This window comes from Gavia stellata, chromosome Z (assembly GCF_030936135.1).
Source record: "Gavia stellata isolate bGavSte3 chromosome Z, bGavSte3.hap2, whole genome shotgun sequence".
NCBI classification, from domain to species: domain Eukaryota; kingdom Metazoa; phylum Chordata; class Aves; order Gaviiformes; family Gaviidae; genus Gavia; species Gavia stellata.
Genome location: NC_082637.1, coordinates 39,055,968 through 39,075,695, shown reverse-complemented (window position 1 = coordinate 39,075,695; position 19,728 = coordinate 39,055,968). Strand labels below are relative to the sequence as shown.

The 19,728-nt window shown below is 39.7% G+C and overlaps 1 protein-coding gene across 1 annotated transcript in view; it reads right to left on the bottom strand.

The window, feature by feature from the left end:
- FOCAD (focadhesin) overlaps positions 1-19,246 on the bottom strand; it is a 127,344-nt gene extending 108,098 nt beyond the window's left edge. Inside the window, exons 1-5 of the mRNA XM_059833666.1 lie at positions 19,205-19,246; positions 18,673-18,761; positions 15,573-15,647; positions 13,877-14,031; positions 8,572-8,676 (exon numbers count right to left, since the gene is read on the bottom strand). Of these exons, the coding sequence (XP_059689649.1) occupies positions 8,572-8,676; positions 13,877-14,031; positions 15,573-15,647; positions 18,673-18,729 (392 nt within the window). The 5' untranslated portion in view covers positions 18,730-18,761; positions 19,205-19,246. The remainder of the gene's footprint in view (positions 1-8,571; positions 8,677-13,876; positions 14,032-15,572; positions 15,648-18,672; positions 18,762-19,204) is intronic.
- Positions 19,247-19,728: the final 482 nt, after the last annotated feature.

The window sequence follows — 19,728 nt, the reverse complement described above, 5'->3', positions numbered from 1 at the left end:
GTAGAGTAAGTTCGCATAAGAAAGGAAAACAGAATATGGGAGCCTGAACATTAAATTCCCTGGACAGGTGGGAAATCAGAAAGAACTGGTGATGTGAAGGCAGGTTCATCACTACCTCCATCACCTCCTTCTGGAGTTTACCCACTGTCCTTGCTGTGACTGGCCCCCTTATTCCCACCTGGCTACTAAGTGTCCTTATTTCCCCAAGCTTCCTTGCCTGCTTCAGCCAACTACAAGCAGAGTAGTGTAGATTCTTCCTGGGAACAGCTTAAGAGCAGACAAACAGATACTTCCCTGCTCTCGGAGCAGAAACAACTTTCCTAATAGCAAGAGAGAAAGTCAGACAAGAGTCATGCTGATTCCCACATATCTGCTAAACACATGTGAGAGAGCAGGGCTATACGAATAAATGGAAAGGCAACAAATGCACACTCACCACACAAGGCTGGCAGCCACAGAGAGGGCCAGCAGAAATCTAGGAACTGCAGATGCTGCAGACCACCACCTTCAGTTTGGTTAACTATCTTTCCTGTTCATATGTTCAACAAATCTGTGCTACACAGAGACTTTCACTCAGTTTTACCTATACAGGACTAGATGTTATGAGACCCACCAATTGAAGTGGTACATCTCAAGAGAGACTGCCTCAGTTTCAGACACTTACCATGGCTTTGAAATAAAACAGCAAGAAAGAATTAGACAGAGAAGACATGAAGACAACTGCACCTTTAAGAAAACAGCAGACATCCACAAGAATGCAATAAAGTCAGATAAAGAAAACTGTTGATAAGTCATCTTCATATACAGACACATTAGAGCCTGTACACTACCAAGACTCAGATGTATTACCACAAATCTATCTTCAAAATATATTTTCTATGAACATGACAAATAACACTAATTTATTGTCATAATACATAAATTTGAGGAAGTAAACATTCTTAATAAGGTGACCTAAATAGTGGAAATAATTACAAAATCAATAATAAGGCTGAAAAACCAAAAATACTGTCTGAACAATAAAATAAAGGAAAATCACCACCTATATGAGCTAATGGAAGTGAGAGCAATTACAAGGCTATTGTACCTAAAGACAGAAGGAAAATTAGCAATGGAACTTGACACTGTATGTCTGGCACCTCTTTAATGAAGCTTAAAAAAGACAAAATTTAACATATTGTATTTAAATCATTATAGAAAAATAATTAGTAGCTTCCAGCTTACTCTGTTATAAAAAAGCAAGTTAAATTTGGAGGTGATCTCATGCTAAGATAATAAGACCATATACACACCCAAGAAGAAGAATTAAAAATAAAGTAGCTGGATAAGCTCTTCAGGAACAGATATTTAACTTTCTGTGTGGATTAACTGTACAGCTTTTAAGCTAGTGCTGTCTAAGTATTTAGAAAAATCACATGAACAAAAAGGGAAGGGAAAAGCAGAAATACAACTAACTCTGCTTCCAAACCATTCAGCAGCATGAAAGCATATAGTTTGGCACACTTACTGATCCATGTTCTAGCAAACAGAAAATGAGATGAGATTCTATTTGAAATTGCCAAAAAACACTCTGGAAAACAGGGTAAGTACCATTACCTAACGGGTACGGGGAGAGGGGGAAGTCGGGGCAGGGGCACAGGTAACAGTAGATTTTAGTCTCAGCACTTGAAGCCTTTTGCAGCCTATAACTGGGATAATTCCAAGAGTTGTAGGTGCCGTCTTGCTTCAGTGTTGTATTCAGCATAGAGAAAATTTACCTCAGCTCTCTGCGCAACATGCTCCAGTGCTCATAGCGAAACATTTTTCCTTATATCCAGTCAGAACTCCTTGTTTTAAACTTATGCTCACTGCCTATTTTTCTTCCACCAAGAACCAGGCTCTGCGTTCTTGATAACCTTTCTTCTTCTTCATCTACCAGAGGTCTTGGGAGGTCCCTGCTGACTGGAAGCTAGCCAAAGTTATTCCAATCTACAAAAAGGGCATGAAGGAAGACCCAGGGGACTACAGACCTGTTAGTCTAACCTCAGTTCCTGGAAGAACTATGGAGAAGTTTATACTCGGTACTGTTGAAAGTCATTTAAAGAATTATGCAATCATCAGGCACAGTCAACACAGGTTGACAAAGGGAAAGCCCTGTTTAACTAATCTGACATCCTTCAATGATAAGGTCACCCACCTAGTGGATGAAGGTAAGGCAGTGGATACAGTTTCTCTGGATTTTACTAAGGCTTTTGATACTGTGGCCCACAGCATTCTTCTGGACAAGTTGTCCAGCTGTGGGATGAGCAGGTTCACAGTGCACTGGGTGAAGAACTGGCTGAGGGCAGAGCTCAAAAGGTTGTAGTGAATGGTGCTACATCTGGCTGACAATCGGTCACCTGCTGTGTTCCTCAGGGTTCAATTCTAGGGCCAGAATAGGGTTCAATATATTTATCAATGTTCTGGATGCAGGAGGTGAATGCACCATTAGCAAGACTGCTGATGATACCAAACTGGGAGATGCTGCTGACTTTCTTGAGGGACAAGAGGCCTTGCAGACGGATCTGGATAGATTGGAGCATTGGGCAATGATTCATGGGATGAAATGTAACAAGTTGAAATGCCAGATTCTGCATCTGCGACAGAGTAACTCCGGATGCAAGTATAAACTGGGAGAGTAGCCCCGCAGAAAAGCATCTGGGGGTGCTGGTTGACAGCAGGCTCAATATGAGTCAGCAGTGTGCCCTGGCAGCCAGGAGGGCAAACCGCATCCTGGGGTGCATCAAACACAGCATCACCAGCCGGTAAAAAGAGGTGATTACCCCACTGTATTCAGCATTGTGCAGCCTCACCTTAAGTACTGTGTGCAGTTCTGGGCCCCACAATTTAAGAAGGATGTTAAGGTCCTTGAATGTCTCCAGAGGAGGGCAACAAAGCTGGTGAAAGGGCTGGAAGGAATGTCCGATGAGGAACAGCTACAGACTCCGGGCTCGTCTAGTTTGGAGAAAAGGAGGCTGAGGGGCAACCTCATTGCTCTCTACAGCTTCCTGAGAAGGGGAAGTGGAGGGCAAGGTGCTGATCTCTTCTCCCAGGTATCCAGTGACAGGCCACGTGAGAATGGCTCAAAGCTGTGTCAGGTGAGATTCAGACTGGACATTAGGAAGCATTTCTTGATTAAGAGGGTGGTCAAACACTGGAACAGGCTTCCTAGAGAGGTGGTCCATGCCCCATGCCTGTCAGTGTTTAAGAGGCATTTGGACAATGCCCTTGATTACACGCTTTAACTTGTTCAGCCCTGGAGGGGGTCAGGCAGTTGGACTAGATGATCGTTGTAGGTCCCTTCCAACTGAAATAGTCTGTTCTATATATTCTTCAGTCCTTGGGAAGGCTGCTGTAGGTCCCGTCCAAGTGGTCTCTTCCCCAGCCTAAACATGCCTAATTCCCTCAGCGAACAGCATGTGCTCCAGCCCTGTGATGATCCTAGAGGCCCTCCACTAAAGTTGCTCCAGTTTACCTTCTTTCTTGTACTGGGAGCCCAAAACTGGACGCAGTACTCCAGATACTTTTCCCTCAATCTACAGGCTATGCTCCTGTTCCAGTGCCCATCCTTCAAGTCAGTTATTAAAAATCTGGAGAAGTTCAATTATTCTCATGGCTGTCTCACAAAGGCCTGGAAAAACACATCTCTCCATGTAACCACAAGCTAACAAGGATTAGATGAAGGGAAAGTGTCACTGCAACTTAAGTACCTTCACTGAGAACAGAAATTTCATACAGCAAGAAATGTCAAACTAGCATACAAGAATCAGAAGTTGTTAACCGAAACTGACAAATTCAGACTGAAAAAAAGAGAATGTATAGAATGTATTTTCACTGAGGAAGATTCAGTCACTGGAAATTAATCAAGCTCAGAAGATAGTGTTTTGGGTTTGGGGGTTTTTGGTGTTTTTTTTTTGTTTGTGGGGGGTTTTTTGTTGGTTTTTTTTTTTTTTTTTTTTTTTTTAACACTGGGTTCTCCCTCTGCTCCTCAAAAAAATTTTCTTCCCAAGAGTTGTGTTTCTGTTTAGGCAAATAAATAATTTCAAGACACAGAGACTTTCAGAAAGCTGGCTGATGTCATGGACTACTTGAAGCACGTTCAGAAAACAGATACTAAGATCACAAAGTATGCAGATACTACAGGTCTGGCCTTCATATTTGGGGCTAGAAGCCTGGCAATTCCCACATTCATTTCTCTAAAATTTGTTGACTTACATACATGGTCTTCATGACCACCCTCCTTGATTCTGTAAACATTTTACTGGAGTCTTTTACAATCTGTGTATGAAGACTAGAAAGGTTAAGGTTATTGCCTCACTGCAACTTCCCAAAATAACAGCATGCAAGAGGCAAAAACACTTGTTGCTTGTGTAGCACTTGAATCCAGCAAGATCATAGGATCATTTATCAGGCAGCAAGCTAGAAGTACTGTTTACATACCATGGGACCTTGAAAGTGCATAGCCCTTTAGAGACATACAGAGTTATAGCAGCTCCTTATTTCAATACCTTTGTCGTATTTTAAGAATTAATTACCTTTCCAAATAAGAAGGATATGTCTCCAGTCATTTAAGTGCTGCTATGACACCGAAGTCAGTAGAACCTTCATAAAGTCAGCACATGTGACACATCGAGTCTAAAATTAAAATGGCTTACTATCCAGAAAAAAAGAAAGCCTTTTATGACAAATTTAGTGTGTTCTGAAACTAAAATGACTGCACTGAACTGGATGATGAAAGACATCAGCTAAGCTCCATAGTGAACAGTGATTAATAATGAAACACTGAAATGTGCAGCCCGAAAAAGTTCTGTTTGATAATGCTATTAGCAGTAGGAAAAGTGAGGTATGTAGATGCAATTTGTTGTCAACACTAACTTACGAATTGCTAGCACAGCACTGTAAAACACACATCTTTAAATGACATTACAGTGCTACTACCCTAAATTATTGCCAGTTGGTTCAGGATAAAGCAAAATGCACAACCAGACACAGCAGCTCTCCACCTGTAAATACGTAAGTGTCTAGGGAAACAAAGATAAACCTTATGTGAGGGCAACAATAAGACAAAAATTATCTCTAACTTTCAGGTCATCTCAACCTTTTTGTTACATTTCTGGATACAAGAGAGCTCCAATCTGATTTAAAGCACAAATTCAGTGACAGATTGCTTTCTCTGTAAGAGAAAACAACATCCACAGTCAACATACTTTTCTGCATATGCAGCTGTGACCCTGGCCCTTTCAGAAAGACGGAATAGCACTTTATTCCATCAAATATGCATTTTAAAGCATTTTTCTACTTGCTCTGCATTTTGATTTCAGAAAGTTGGCAGCTCTCCAGGATTTTAAGACAATAAAAACCATGCATGCTGAACCATTAAAAATAATGTAAAATACTAGTTCACTAAAGAAGTTAAGAGCTTTCAGTAAAAAATTATAGCCAAAGTTCCATACGTGCATGTCATAACCCACCTGCACTGAGAATGCTGACAAGCGCTCCTCAGAAACCCCTCTTCCCTGCCTTCCCACTCAATTCAGCTTGAGCTTAGGTTACTGGACAGCTATATTAATATGCATAGGAAACAGACAACTTTATGCCAGACAAGAAATAAGAAATCCGCTGGGAATGCTCAGTTCTAGTCCAGTGAGACCAACTTGCAGACTACTTCTGTCTCTGCTACAGCTGGCCCTAACTTCATAACAAGAAATACAGATTATCCCATATATGAATTTAAGCACATAATTTTTTTCAGACATCCTTAAAAAAACCCGGCATATTTGGTTTGGTGTTTTTCCACCATTGGGATACTAGTTATTAAAAAAAAATAAACCAAAACCAGTGGTACTTACACAGCTTATCGAAACCATTAGGAAACCTGAAATTCAGTGCTATGTGAGGCAGTTTTCCACGAACTTACTGGGGTAAAAGGAACACTACTTTCTGTAGGAACAGAGGTAACCTTGGAAAACGGAGAACAGATTAATTTGCTTACAGAAAGTGGAGAATCCCAGCATTAAAACTACAGAGGCTTCCCCAGATGAAATCAGGAAACCGATGTGGTGGGTTGACTTTGCCTGGCCGCCAGGTGCCCACCAAGCTGTTCTCTCACTCCCCCTCCTCAGCTGGGCGGGGAGAAAGTGAGATAAAATCTTGTGCGTCAAGATAAAGGCAGTTTAATAAAGAAAAGCAAAGGCCGTACGTAAAAGCAAAGGAAAACAAAGATTTATTCTCTACTTCCCATCAGCAGGCAACATGCAGCCACTTCCTGGGAAGTAGGGTTTCAGTACATGTAGCAGTTGCTTAGGAAGACAAATGCCTTAATGACTGTCCCCTTTCTCTTAGCTTTTATTGCTGAGCACAATATCATATGGTATGAAATATCCCTTTGGACAGTTTGGGTCAGCTATCCTGGCTATGTCCCCTCCCAAAGTCTTGCCCACCCCCACCTTACTGGCCTTTGAAGGGGTGAGAGCAGGCTGGAGACAGCACTGCTCAGCAGTAGCCAAAACACTGGTGTGTCATCAACACTGTTACAGCTGCGAATACAAAGCACAGCACTATGATGGCTGCTATGGGGAAAGCTAACTCCATCCCAGAAAAACCCAATACAACATAACCAGACAAAACCCCCAAAACTGCAAGATATTATTTTCTTCCCTTTCTTTTCAGGACCTGTTCATGATACTACATCATCACAAAAAGCAGTATTATAAAGGTAATTCTATTGTCTAGAATTAACATTGGTCTAAACCAAGTTTATTTATTACCCTGTAATACTTGTTTTAAAACGTCCCGAAAGAGATGATAATAGCGAATTACTTGAGAACACACTGCTGCTTTTTGACTCTTCATTGATGATTTCTGTATGAAATACTTCTGCATAGTTGACAGCATAATATATGTACACTGTAATAGGAGGTTACTGTTGGTGAGTTATTATATACGTTCTCTTATTTCTTTCAGAAATCAAGTTTTACTGGCACTTGATAGAACACAACTACAAAGTGTGTAGTAACAAGTCACTGAATAATGTACAGAAAGGCCTGTCTTTACAAACCAAAAGTCAGATCTCAGAGTCACAGGGCCTTGACATACTAGACAGTCAAAATTAAGTCAAACACTCTGATATCTCTCATTCATTAAAGTTAACTGGAAGCAAAGGGAAAAACAAAAAATTAATTGGCTAAGTATAAGTCTGCTGCTTATTTTCAGTTCTCTATTACTTTCCTTTAAACCATTCTGAGTGATCTAATTTCACCTTCCTTGTATGTTACCAGCAATTTTGCTTTTGGCAGGTAGGGGGCAGGGCAGGTGGGGAAATAATAATCTTTCTTTGCCCTACTGGGGAGAGGCTATTTCTTTATTCCAGCCATATCCTCCTACCCTCTTTTTCGTATGCAACCTGGATTAAGTTACTTTAAACTTAGCCTCTTCCACCAAGAGACTTTAAACAAGTTTATGTACTACTAAAGAGAAAGTTTCCAAGAGAGGTCCATCTTACTGCCTTTCATTACCTACCTTTTCAATTAAAACTGTTCTATAAGAGTATGGACTTTGTAGAAAGAACTGATGTAGCTAGAAAAACAAAGGCACACGGGATTTCAGGAATGCAAGCACATCCAGCACTCCAAAGTCTGTTTCACTTTTCTTCACTATTTCATTTTGCGTAAGTGAAGACATGATTCCTGTCTTACAAACAGTGCCTTCTACACCCTTAAAGCATTATAGCTACAGCCTGTTACAATGATAACTCTTAACTGCATAAAAAGCAACTTGAAAAATGTTCATGACATCTACCAAGCTGCAACCTTCTCCAGAAAAGATACAAGAGCGGCTGTTCATGTTAGCAATGACTCATGGTTTCTGAAGAGCTGGATGTAGTCACTAAGATGTCCCCTTAGGAAGGTCGCTATTGCATGACAAAAGGCTTTATATGAGTAGCTCTGGATGCATCTTTGAATCATTTATTTTTAAATGGCAACCACTTCAACAGCAAGTGCATTCAGGAACCTTATTTTGGTAACAGGAATAAAGCAGAAAAAACAAGTCAAAGGGAAGTGGTCCACAGTCTTAAAATAAAAGACTTAAAAGGATTATTAGCAATCATCCAGCTACTGTATTTGAACAAGTCCCAGTACTTATTTGTTCTTTCTTGCACACAGCCTTCATGTTGCCACTGCCCCTTTTGAGCTTATGGTGGCAATCTAATCCCTGTACTATAAAACTCCTTAGATCTTTCAACCAAAACAGAAATAATCACAGAATCAGAGAGTCATTTAGGTTGGAAGGCACCTCCTCAGATCAACTATTCCAACCCATGTGCTCAAGCACAGTCAGCTAGTGAAGGCTGCCCAGGTTCACAGGCAGTCAGGTTTTTCATCTCCAAGGATGGAGATTCCACAATCTCTGTGGGCAACCTGTGCCAGTGCTTGATTACCTGCAAAGTGAAAAAAAAAGACAGACTGCAAGTATCAACATTTGATCTATTTTTTTTTTCTGGAAATCAGACAAAAAGTTATTATGGTATCTAAATAAAACTAACATGAAACTAACCTGATTCCATACAGATTCCGAACAGCCTCATCTCCATCTTTTCCCAGTTGAATAGCTTGAATTTGTAGTAATTTACACATAGTTTTTACTAAACCATGCACATTCCTGTTGACAGAAAGAAATACATTACTGTCACACATGTAGTTACATTAGTTGATTCTTCCATAAGAGGAGGAACCCAGGAACAAAATTGGCACTCAAGAAGCCTTGAGTTCTCCTTAAGGACCTCCATATCTGCCGACACAATTTTGGGCAAGTTGTGCATCTATGTGTCTTCCTTGGTTTTCCTTTTCACATAATGAGCAGAATAGCAGTCAGAATAATTAATGCATCAATTACAACTTTTGATGGCTTATTTCTACTATATCTTACATTTGCTGTCCCCAGCTTAACTGAAACTGGTGCTTTTAATATGTTAAAAATGGAAAATTAGCAGTCTCTCAACGCAAATATACAGGTAAACATCCAGCATGGTATAAAAATTTCAACCATGCCACTGTCTAGCAACAGAAAACACACTGTCAGAAAAGACACTTGAGACATCTAGTTTGTGCTGACTTTTGATCTTAGGAGACAAGGACTACATAAAATAGATACATATAGCTACTTTATCTCCCTCCTCCTATGCTGTTTAATTTACCGTTCAGGAAAATTCAAGAAACAGTATTTCTGGAATTTTGATAGGATTGCCCGTATTCTCCTGGAGAGACACTAATGAAATTAATGAAGTCCACCACAAGGGGGCAAAAAGCTTTGTGGCCATGCAATGAAGAGCTCAAATCCAGAGCTTATTACTGCATGGCTGAGCTTACAAGACCAACTTTCAAAATTTTGCTCTCCTCTTCATAATTAAGCACTTTACACACCTTTCCAACCTTTCCAACCAGACCATGCCAGATTCAACCCAAACCCTTCTCAAGAAAATAGCCTGGATTCTATAATGAAACTCTTACACAAGGTGAAAATGTAGAAACAGAGGGGAAAAAAGACATGGTTGATTCTTTGACTTTTCATCTAGAACATGCTATACAATTGCACCATCATCCCCTAAGAACCTATTAGATAGTTTACTACTCACGTCAATAAACCATGAGTTTACACCTCACTTTATTCATATAATGACTCTTAAGCTATACCAAAAAGTCTGAACAAAATTTAAGCAATTTCTGTCCAAGAACAGGAAGACTTCATGTGAACACTGTTAAAAAGACAGGAGTTCACACACACAGACTGGACCAACATCAGCACAACAGTGTGTTGTAACAACATGTAATCAAAGAAATATCATGACTTGATATTTACGAACACTTCACTGAAGTTTAAAAAATTGCAAAGGATTGTATGATTATAGAATCATAACCTAAAAAACCCTCACATCATTCATAGAAGAAAATGGGAACACATAGGCAAATACCACTTTTAAGTGCCAGACCTTTACTATACTACCTGCAGGCAGACTCTTTTCCATAAGCTGGCATGGCACACCAGGGAACATCTAGATATTCCCATAGTGGATCTCCCCACCAACAAATGCTTAGTTTCATATTCCAGACACAGGCAAAGTAGTATATTCGCTCTCCTGTGCCTTTCATACTTTTGCCAACAGTGCTGGAAAACACTGACTCAGACCAAAACTGACAGAATATGCTTCCGTTCCTTTTCTTTTTTCTAAAAATGGACCAGTTATAAGATGTGCCTGTAATCTTTAAAATGACTGGCTGTCGTGACACCTGGCTTTTGAAACATAAACATCTGACTGCATAAGACAACATGAAGTTAAACAGAACTGTGCTGCAAAGCAACCAACAGGAAAGCATGTAGCAGGCTTCCAAATCACAACACAGTCAATGTAACACACAGAGGAGGAAGGAGAGCCTTTTGCATGGGCATAGGGGAGAGTGAGAAAGAAAACGACGACATTTTAGATACTACATGGCTATAAAGAGTCAGTTAGATGGGAATTTGCTAGCATATTCCCCAGCTTCACTTGGGTATTGATGCAGTGACAGGAAAAACACACCATAAAATACTCAATAAGGAAACAGGCTTCCCTGTTCCAAAACATCTGTATTGCCGGCCCTAATTCCCAGGCAGGAGGTGGGGGGAGAATGGCTGCTTTAGGCTTTGCACTTAGCTCCTGAACACAAGCAGCACAATGGCACGACATATTGCAATGATTTCCCCACCTCCTAGAAGCATGGATGCTCCGGTGATAAAAACATTCTGAAAACATACATACACACAGAAATCCTTCTGACAATTTCTTGAAGATTACAATAATCCATTGTTTCACAGGTCGACTTGATTATTTATGCTCATTCATTATTGAATACAGACCACAGAGTTTTCCCATCATCTTCTACACAGAAAGCTGGAGACCAATGTTAAAAATTCGTAAAAATGTGCATGCACATTTTTACACATGTATACATATTTTGTGTATACGCATACACATACAAACACACACATAATTTTAATTCATGTTCCATGAATTTTAAACTCTTGGTGCATCAGGAGGAAACTGAACACTGGGTCTAAGACAGTTATGGCACATTGATGCACCAGAGAGGTAAGAATGGATTCGCATTTGTATAATAAGCAGGTAGTGTGAACCACATAACAAGTCAACTCAGGTAAGCACTGGATGTTCACCTCTGACAAAGCAAAATGTCTTTCCTAGCACACAGAATTAGACACACTTGACATAATAAAACACAACAGGTACACTAAGCTCCTGCTAAATTCATCGTAACAGAAGGAAGAGAAGCAAGAACACAACATGAGTAGTCTTTGCCAATAAAAGATTCACATAACTCCATTCAGCAGTGAAAGGTGCTCAGCAGTTTCAAGTGCCTTTCTGCTGGCTGCCACTGACTGCTAATTTCGTATTTACTTCATTTTAGAGACACTGTGCACACCGCGTTGCAAAGCCACAGAGCAAACCTGGATGAAAATCTGGCAGGGAACAGGATGAGGAACAGCAGGCTACAATTCTAGAAGAGTCAAGAAAAGTAACTATCAGCACTGAAATGAACCAATCTGAAATCATCAGTTTAATCAGCTCCTGAGGCTACAGACATTTTAAACCCACAGACTTCTATGGTTAGGCTATATAAACCCTGCTTTGCAATCCATAGTGCATGTAGTTTGGGGGAGAAGCAGCCAAAAATACATAAAAGGTTCCTGGGTAATTTCCCAGCACTTACTATAGCAACCAGTGGTGTGTTGGTTTCCCACATGGAAAAATCTAAGAATGGTGTAGAAATGGGGTACATCCAAGCACTATCAATACGTAACTTCGACTTTGTTTTTAAGGTTAACTCAATCCTGAATATCCCATTTTACACTTTTCATTTTCTGTATTAACATTTCATTTCCTTATAAACTGCTGATACTCTAACAAACCCTTAGGTGAACAGTAATTTCACACTACTTATTCTGCAAGCTACAGCTAATGAAACTCTGCTTCCACCTTACCCCATGGGACTCAGGTTCTCATCATCTAAGCACAGGTGCTTTAATTATTTGTTAACAATGCAGATTCTTCCCTTAAACCCAAACTGAACTAGTAAAATTTTGTCATTTGGAGGACAGCGGTTTGCTGAAATCATTCATATGACAAAAATATATTTACAAAACCTTTCCTTGGGATTCATAAACACCTACTGTAAACTCAGCATGGAATCAGCATCATCACAGCAAGATCCTAGCTGTAAACAAGCAAGTCACACGGACAAAAACAGTCTTTTTCAAAATACCTGATTTCTTAAGCATTTTACTAGTTCGCTCAAACCTAAACTCAACTTCGGCTCAGACTGACCATGAGAAACCTCAGCCTAAAACTGATTATGTGAAGGTTAGAAGGGGTGAAAAACATGTCTTGAATAGCACGGTTCTTGCAACCTCCATGCTGAGCCCACCAGCAGAACACATCACAGGTGTAGCACCAATTAGCTGGCTTGGCTAACAACAAATCTAGCATTCTCTAGGAAGAGAATGAGAAGGCTTAGTGCAGAAATCCAGTTAGCTGCCAAAAATCAGAAGAGAGAAAGATAACCCAAGGAACTTTATAAGGTTGGTAGATTTGAATGGAAACATCTTCCCAATCATCATTTGACTTCCCATTTATAAATTTTATGCAGTGTCTTTTTCCCCCACAACTGCATTCTCTCAGTATGTTGCACAGACAGTCTAGCTCAAAACACCATTGTGAGATGTAGGCATTGGTTCTGCAGAATTTTATAAGAGGAAGTAGCTGCAGAGTTAGGTAAAGTGATTTCTTCTTCAGCAGACAAGGAAACAAAAACCCAGCATTCCTAATCCCCACCCATCATCTTATGATGACTCTATTTGAGGAGCAAGCAGTTATTTGGACAGACTGATTAGGAAGTTTTTTCCCTCCTCCAGAATGGAAGTTGCTGCCATTTTCTTCCCCCTTCCCCACGACAGAGGCAACAAAGCTAGGCAGTGTATTGATTTCTGAGGTTCCACAGTTCAAAGTTCAGAGCATTAGTCTGAACTGCTAACAATTTCAGCTTACATGCATAGGATAATCTATGAATTCTCAAGTCAGACCCACACTGTCACACTGCCAAGATGAAAGCAACAGCCTTCAGCAGAGTGGCAGAGCAATGCCAGTCATTAATGCTGGCACGCGGAAACAAACTTCACAACTCACAAAGAGTTATAAAGCAGGCACGTTTATTGCGGCGCCGGGTGCAAGAGCATTTCTCCACAAACCTTGCACACAGGGTTAAAATCATGACAGGTATTTAAAACAGTTAACAAAGTTAGTTACGCCTACCAGTGCTACCCCTTAATGAACTATTGGTTAATACTTTTCTTACTTCATCTTAAAGTTACAGTTCTCTTAACTCACCACACATGCTCAGAGAGTAGGGGGCTTAATTGGGTTGGGGCTTTTCTAGCTAGGAGGTGTGTTTTTTAGTTTTAAAATGAGATTATAATGAGACAAGCTAACTCTGGGGCACTATTTTGGCAGTCTATTCTATTTTTCTACGATTCGTCCTTGTGCTAATCATTATTGCTAGTTAGCAGAGAGTCAGTGGAGACAGTCTTTATCTCTAATGTGTCTAAGTGCCAGGTGCAGTTGTTACAAAGTATCTTCTCTACATTCTTCTTTCTTACTTTTAACCCTTCTTTCTCAAGATGCCCTGTAACAATGCCACAGCTTATTTAAAGATACTGACATTTACAGAACCTCTCCTCTTCCCCTGTATTTACAAGGGAAAAGCAATAACTGACAACCAGCTGACAAAAGACAAATCAGGCAACCAAACACTACCTTGCCGAGGGAATTAGGTTGAGAGCTCCATGAAGAACATAGTCAAGCTCAGCATGTTTCTCCGCAACAAGTGCCACCAAGCCCTCAGAGCAGGCTGTTCGCAAGGCAACATTCTCACTGCAGCACTTCTCCCAAAGCAAGTTCAGAGCAGGAGTCTGCAGTCAAAAGCATGAGACAAGGAATGAGAATGTTGACATGGATGTCTCTTCATTCACCTCAAACACACTTTTAAATAAAAACCTGCTCAACAGCTTCTCCTGAAGTCTTAGAGAACCCAAGGGAAGAAGCTGGGGTACAGATTCTACACGTAAGAAAGGCCTTTCCCAGTACAGCTCCCACTTTCCTGCCCTCTACTGCGCCTTTGCCCTCAGTAGGGACAGGAGTCTCCGAGAAAAGGCTAAGGCAGACAAGTTTTTCTGCTGTGCTTGTGCAGGTAGGCTATCATCAATTTCACCTCCCTTAAAAAGATCAAGATGTAATTGGAGACAACTCAGGAACTGCTATGTCAAGCTATGTCTACAGCAGACAGCTAGAGGCAGGCATACAAAGGGCTATCCAGAGGTAAGTTGTCTTTACTTACCATATGAAGTCCTCAGTTCTCTCTGTTTGCTAGTAAGCACAAAGATTTGGCAGTATCCATCGAAACTGCTGCTTGTTTTCATGTTAATTTTGCATTCACAGGTTAGTTTCCTGACTTTGTAGCTTCCAAATGGAGAAACAAGGAATGCTTTTAAACAACTGAACACTGCAAGATGCTCTTGAGTAAGAAAGGACCCTGTAATGTCTAAGCAGCACAATCTTTTGCTTCTTAGCATTTTAGAAGGTGTTGCTGTATTGCAGTTTAATACCTTCATGGGGTGGCAAATGGGAAGAGTCAGCTTGTAGCTTAAAACAGAATGTTATTTGGGAACATGGTTATTATCAGGACTGTTGGAGGAGCTTCTGTTAGAGAAACTACACACCTCCAGCATTCCCTTACATCAAAACTCAGTACTTTTCAGGTTTGGGTTTGCTAGTTTGGTGGGGTTTTTTAAGACTTCAGACTGGGAGAAAAAATCCACAAATCATTTTCTGCTCACTTCTGTACAAGTCAGCTTTTGGGGAAGAAAGATTGAGGAACAAATCCTAACTATCACCTCTCCTACGTTGCTGTGACACTTGCAAATGCCAGCATTTCATATGCCTCTCAATGAACAAGACAGACCTGCACTTAAGTGAGCTTGACTCAACTAAAAGGCAAAGTATGCCTTTGCACCATGCTCTCTCAAAGGAATATAAGCTCGATTTAGCTAATGTGAAATATAACACCAATACAGGTATGTGAAATGCCATACTTTTTGAAATTTTTATAGTGATGTAAACGACTTTCTTACTCAAGTGACAATGTCTTACCATGTGGCACTTCACTTGCAGCAATGTAAATAAACTCAGATAAAACTCTTAAACTGAGCACAGCTAGATGTTAGCATTCTACAGAACTCAGGCTTCTGCCATTAAGACTTCTGATGGAAGTAGAACTGCTCTTCTGATTCCAGAGATTAACTATTTCTACCTGTACGCCCAGATACATATTGGTAACTACCTTACTTAACTTTTAGGATTTATTAAAATTACACAATGGGGAATGAGAAACCATAGAAAAAAAATAAGCACATATGGATGGGAGAGGAGACAGAAGTGAAAGAAAGCCACAGACCTGGTCAGTTGCCTGTCTGATCTTCTCTGAAGAAACATTTTCTTTCAGTACTGCAGCAATCAGATGACCCACTGCCTAAAAGAGAAAAAGAAATAAAAAACCACATGCAGATCAAGCGTTACTTTTCAATTCTCCATTAGGAAGAATTTACACTGCTGTTGCATTTTATAGTCATTTGAAATACCAAACTTACTAGTATGGAAGCTGAAATATGTTTTAGGGCCAAAAATCTCCATAATGCTGGCATACTACTTTTTACTGTTCTCCTGAGGCAGAAAAGAAACAAACTTCCATAGGGCTCTACATAGATCCAAGGGTCTCTTTGTACAAAACGTCTTGTAAGTTAAAAATCAGGTACATACTCAGGAATTGCAGATATTTTAATGCATCAACTGTAATACACATTTACAGCTCCACTGCTGTACAGATCTCATTGTACTTAATGTAACATCATTACATTAAATCCTTTACTATATAGGGCAGCAGAAGGAAGAGAGGAAGCAGAACACAGCAAATCTAAGCAACTTGCCCAAATTTTTGCATCATAATTTTTGCTAAACACTGATGACAAACATATTATCATACCTTAAGGACTTTACATATCCCCTAGCGTCTCTACTGCCAGAAATGTTTCATTAACTCCAAATGCCTTATTTAAAAGTAAACAGTATTCCTCATCAAGCTATTCTGTTGCAGAGATCATGAACAAGATTTAAATTTTCAAGGTCCTCCAAAAAAATGCTTCAGTTCTAAAGAACAGCATAAGCTTGTTCATTTGAGGTTTAAGATTAGGCACCTCATTCTATTTTAATAGAAGGAATGTCTGATTTCCTCAAACTGTCTTTAAAAAAATCTAGATGTGGACTGAAATATTTAAATACCCTCAAAGGCTTCAGGGTGTTTGAACCCAGGTTTTTGTTTTCCGTCTCATTCCTAATGCCTTACTCTGTCTTGTTTCATAATCATTGACACTGCTACACAGAAAGCCCTTGCTGCAAGAAAGAAATCTTCTCACAGTAAGAGCACAAAAATGTTTCAGATTATTAATGTACCCAGAATAGCAGCTGCATCTACTCTTCTATGGTAAGGATAGAACCCTACTTTCGGAAAAAGTAAACTAGGAAGCCAGCAAGAAAAAAATAATAGTAACATTTCTGTTTTGTTAGTGTATGAGAAAACAGGAACAGATTATTTTAAATGTTTTCAGGTTTCTTCTCCTTTCAGGATTTATTTACACTTCATTTAGATACTAGTTGCTAGCCTGACATGACAAACAGTAGCACTCTGAGGTAACAGTTCACATTTCCAGGAAAGATGACACTTAAAACCTTCCTAGACTACAAGGACTATCCCTTTCAAAGGTTTGGACATGTACTAACCCATCTGACTTAAAAAGACAGTTTATTATTTGGGAATTTAACTCTTGTGAAAACAGAATGAGAAAACGGGACAAACTCAGATATTTATCTCTGTTTCTCTGTAGCTATCCCACTGCAAGAGCAACAACATGCTCCCCAGGCATATCAGAGGTTTTTTTGGTGCACTCACTGTGCACTAAAGATTCACTATAAGTGAATCTCATATTATTTTTTTCTTTTTCCTGCTTATAAGGAACTTCAGAAATTAATTCACACCCACATCCTTAAAACACTTTCATTACACTGGAAAAGAGGCTTATCAATACAAAGTGGCTTTTGCAATGAGCTATACAGGAAAGAAAATGTAGATTAGCCCACTGCATTCCAAGAATTTGATTCACCAGTAAGCTTTCTGACCTACAAAACTATGCTCAAGTTCCTCACTTAGGTGATCGTTGTCCGTGTACGTTACATGATCTGCAGAGCAGATGTCTTGGTTGGTCCCAGAAAAAGACAACGTGTCACAAACTTGAATCCTGGCCTGATGATAGTTTGAAGATTACAGCATGCTTTTCAGGAGTCACAGAATACAAGTGGCAGCTAGCAAAACAACTAAAGCACAGCACAAAATCAACTGAAGCACACCAGTAGCCGTTAATGATGTGCAGCTGTAGTGATGAGCCAACACATTTGAGCAATACTTGTACCATGAGGACCATTTTCCTTCAGTGCAGAAGAAAAATGAACTGGTTCAAAGATGCCGAGTTCTACTCATCAAGGCTGGTAATGATGTGAACTCATCTGCAGTACAAGACAGTTTGCTAGACTCTAGCTTTCAGGGACATGACTTCCTCTCCTAAATGCCAAGTTGATTGCAAGGGGACTTCTGTGTCTCTCCTTCAAACTTAATTATTGTAAACCAATGTCGACTGAGCTGAACTGAAAAGGCAACAGAGACACACCAGGTTGCACAGACTGCATTCACATCAACTTATTCCATAAAAAAATGGCTACATATTTAATCCTGAATTCAAAACAGGAAGAAGAAAACAGGGATGTTAGCAATGATCTTAAAGCTGAAGATACACATTTTAATACTGAAATGAGATGGCCAAAGCAAGGAAGATGTATTTTTTAAACAAAGCCTATTACTTCTTTCATGTCCATTAAAAATACTACGATAAACACTTTATGCACATGAGAAAGTTTCAGGTGAACATGTTCAGGAACCAATGCACAGATCTGAAAATAAAGGGGTTTGGTCTGCTGATCACAGTGGAGCTGTATACAGTTATTCTTGAATGACAGACAAGACTGCAGTACTTAATCAGCTCTCATCACACAGGAAGAAAACAGATCAGTCCTAAAGACAGTTCTATAAAGTACTGTGAAGTATTTCGACCCCACACATGACATCTGGTAACTCCTGGTTTCTGTCAAGATCACATGGTCACTAAAAACTATTTGGCCCCACTTAAACCTTCCAGTCCTGGAAAGTTTCTGATTTTCCTGGAAAGACTTTACAGTGATGAGCAATTATGTTCCACGTTTGGATTACACAGAGAGGGCAATTAGCATTTGCTGGCAACTTAAGAAAACCCTACTTCTAAGGTTTTCTGCCTTTGGGGAAAAAAAAACCACCGAAAAAGTCTTCCTTACCACCTTTTACAGTCAGGCAGCAGGCCTTGGAACAAGGGTTGCCACAGAAAATTCAATTTGTTTAATGCTTTTAAAAAAATTACCTGTGACTGAATAACTGCATTAGGAAATTCAAACCGCTTCTTGATATCATCCAACATATTGGCTCTGTCATATGAGACTAACTCTCACTCTGCAAGAGACATTAAAAAAATACACTTATGACTAGGAAAGAAAGCATGCTATTTGCCAGAAAAAAATACACAAGATTTATGTTGTACTTACAGCAGATGTAAGCATTAAAGCATTTTCTTCCAATTCCTAAGTCTACCATATCACCTTGCTTTATGGGCTTAAATCCAAGAAATGCTGAATACTCATTGGTCTTGAACAAAGAATGGCTGGTCGACATTTCTTAACACTGGAGCAAACATACAGTTCCATATGGCACAGCATACATGTACTCTGAAAGCACCTATCCTTGAGAGCATGTTAAGTATATCTCATTGACTTGAAAATGGGACAGCTCAAGAAGAGTGTTCACAGTTTCTAAAACATTATTTAAAATGGAAAATTCTCCACAAATTTTTCCATTATTTCATGCGAAAACAGAGGCAAGACAAACAGAAGACCCACCTGTGAGACTGTAAATGCTAATTGTAGTTAGGGGCTGGAACACGTCACAGAAAAAATCTTCTCTATAAGTTGGAATATGCAGGTACCTACAAGCACACAAGAACCTAAAACAGAGAGAAATCAGAACTCAGCTTACCTTGCTGCATGCCAGTGAAACTGATGGCCAACAGCAAATATTAAAACACTTCCATTTACTATAAACACACCTCCAGTCACTTGGGATGGCTTCCTTTAAAAAATAAAAAAATCTAGCACTTGCTGAAAACCTGAAAGTAATCCTTTGCAATAACCACTGAGGAAACATATACATGCACAGTACTCCAATTTCAAAACATGCTATTCGTGTGATGCATTCAGAATCTTGCCACTTGCTTTCAAAAAGACGGAATTAAACCCTGGAAACATGCACATGAAGCATGTGCCACAACAAATACCATTCACAGCAGGAAAACCTCAAAATTAATAGTTATCACCTCAATGAATACAAATTCCTGGCAGTTAAACAGGAATATGTTCCCATATAC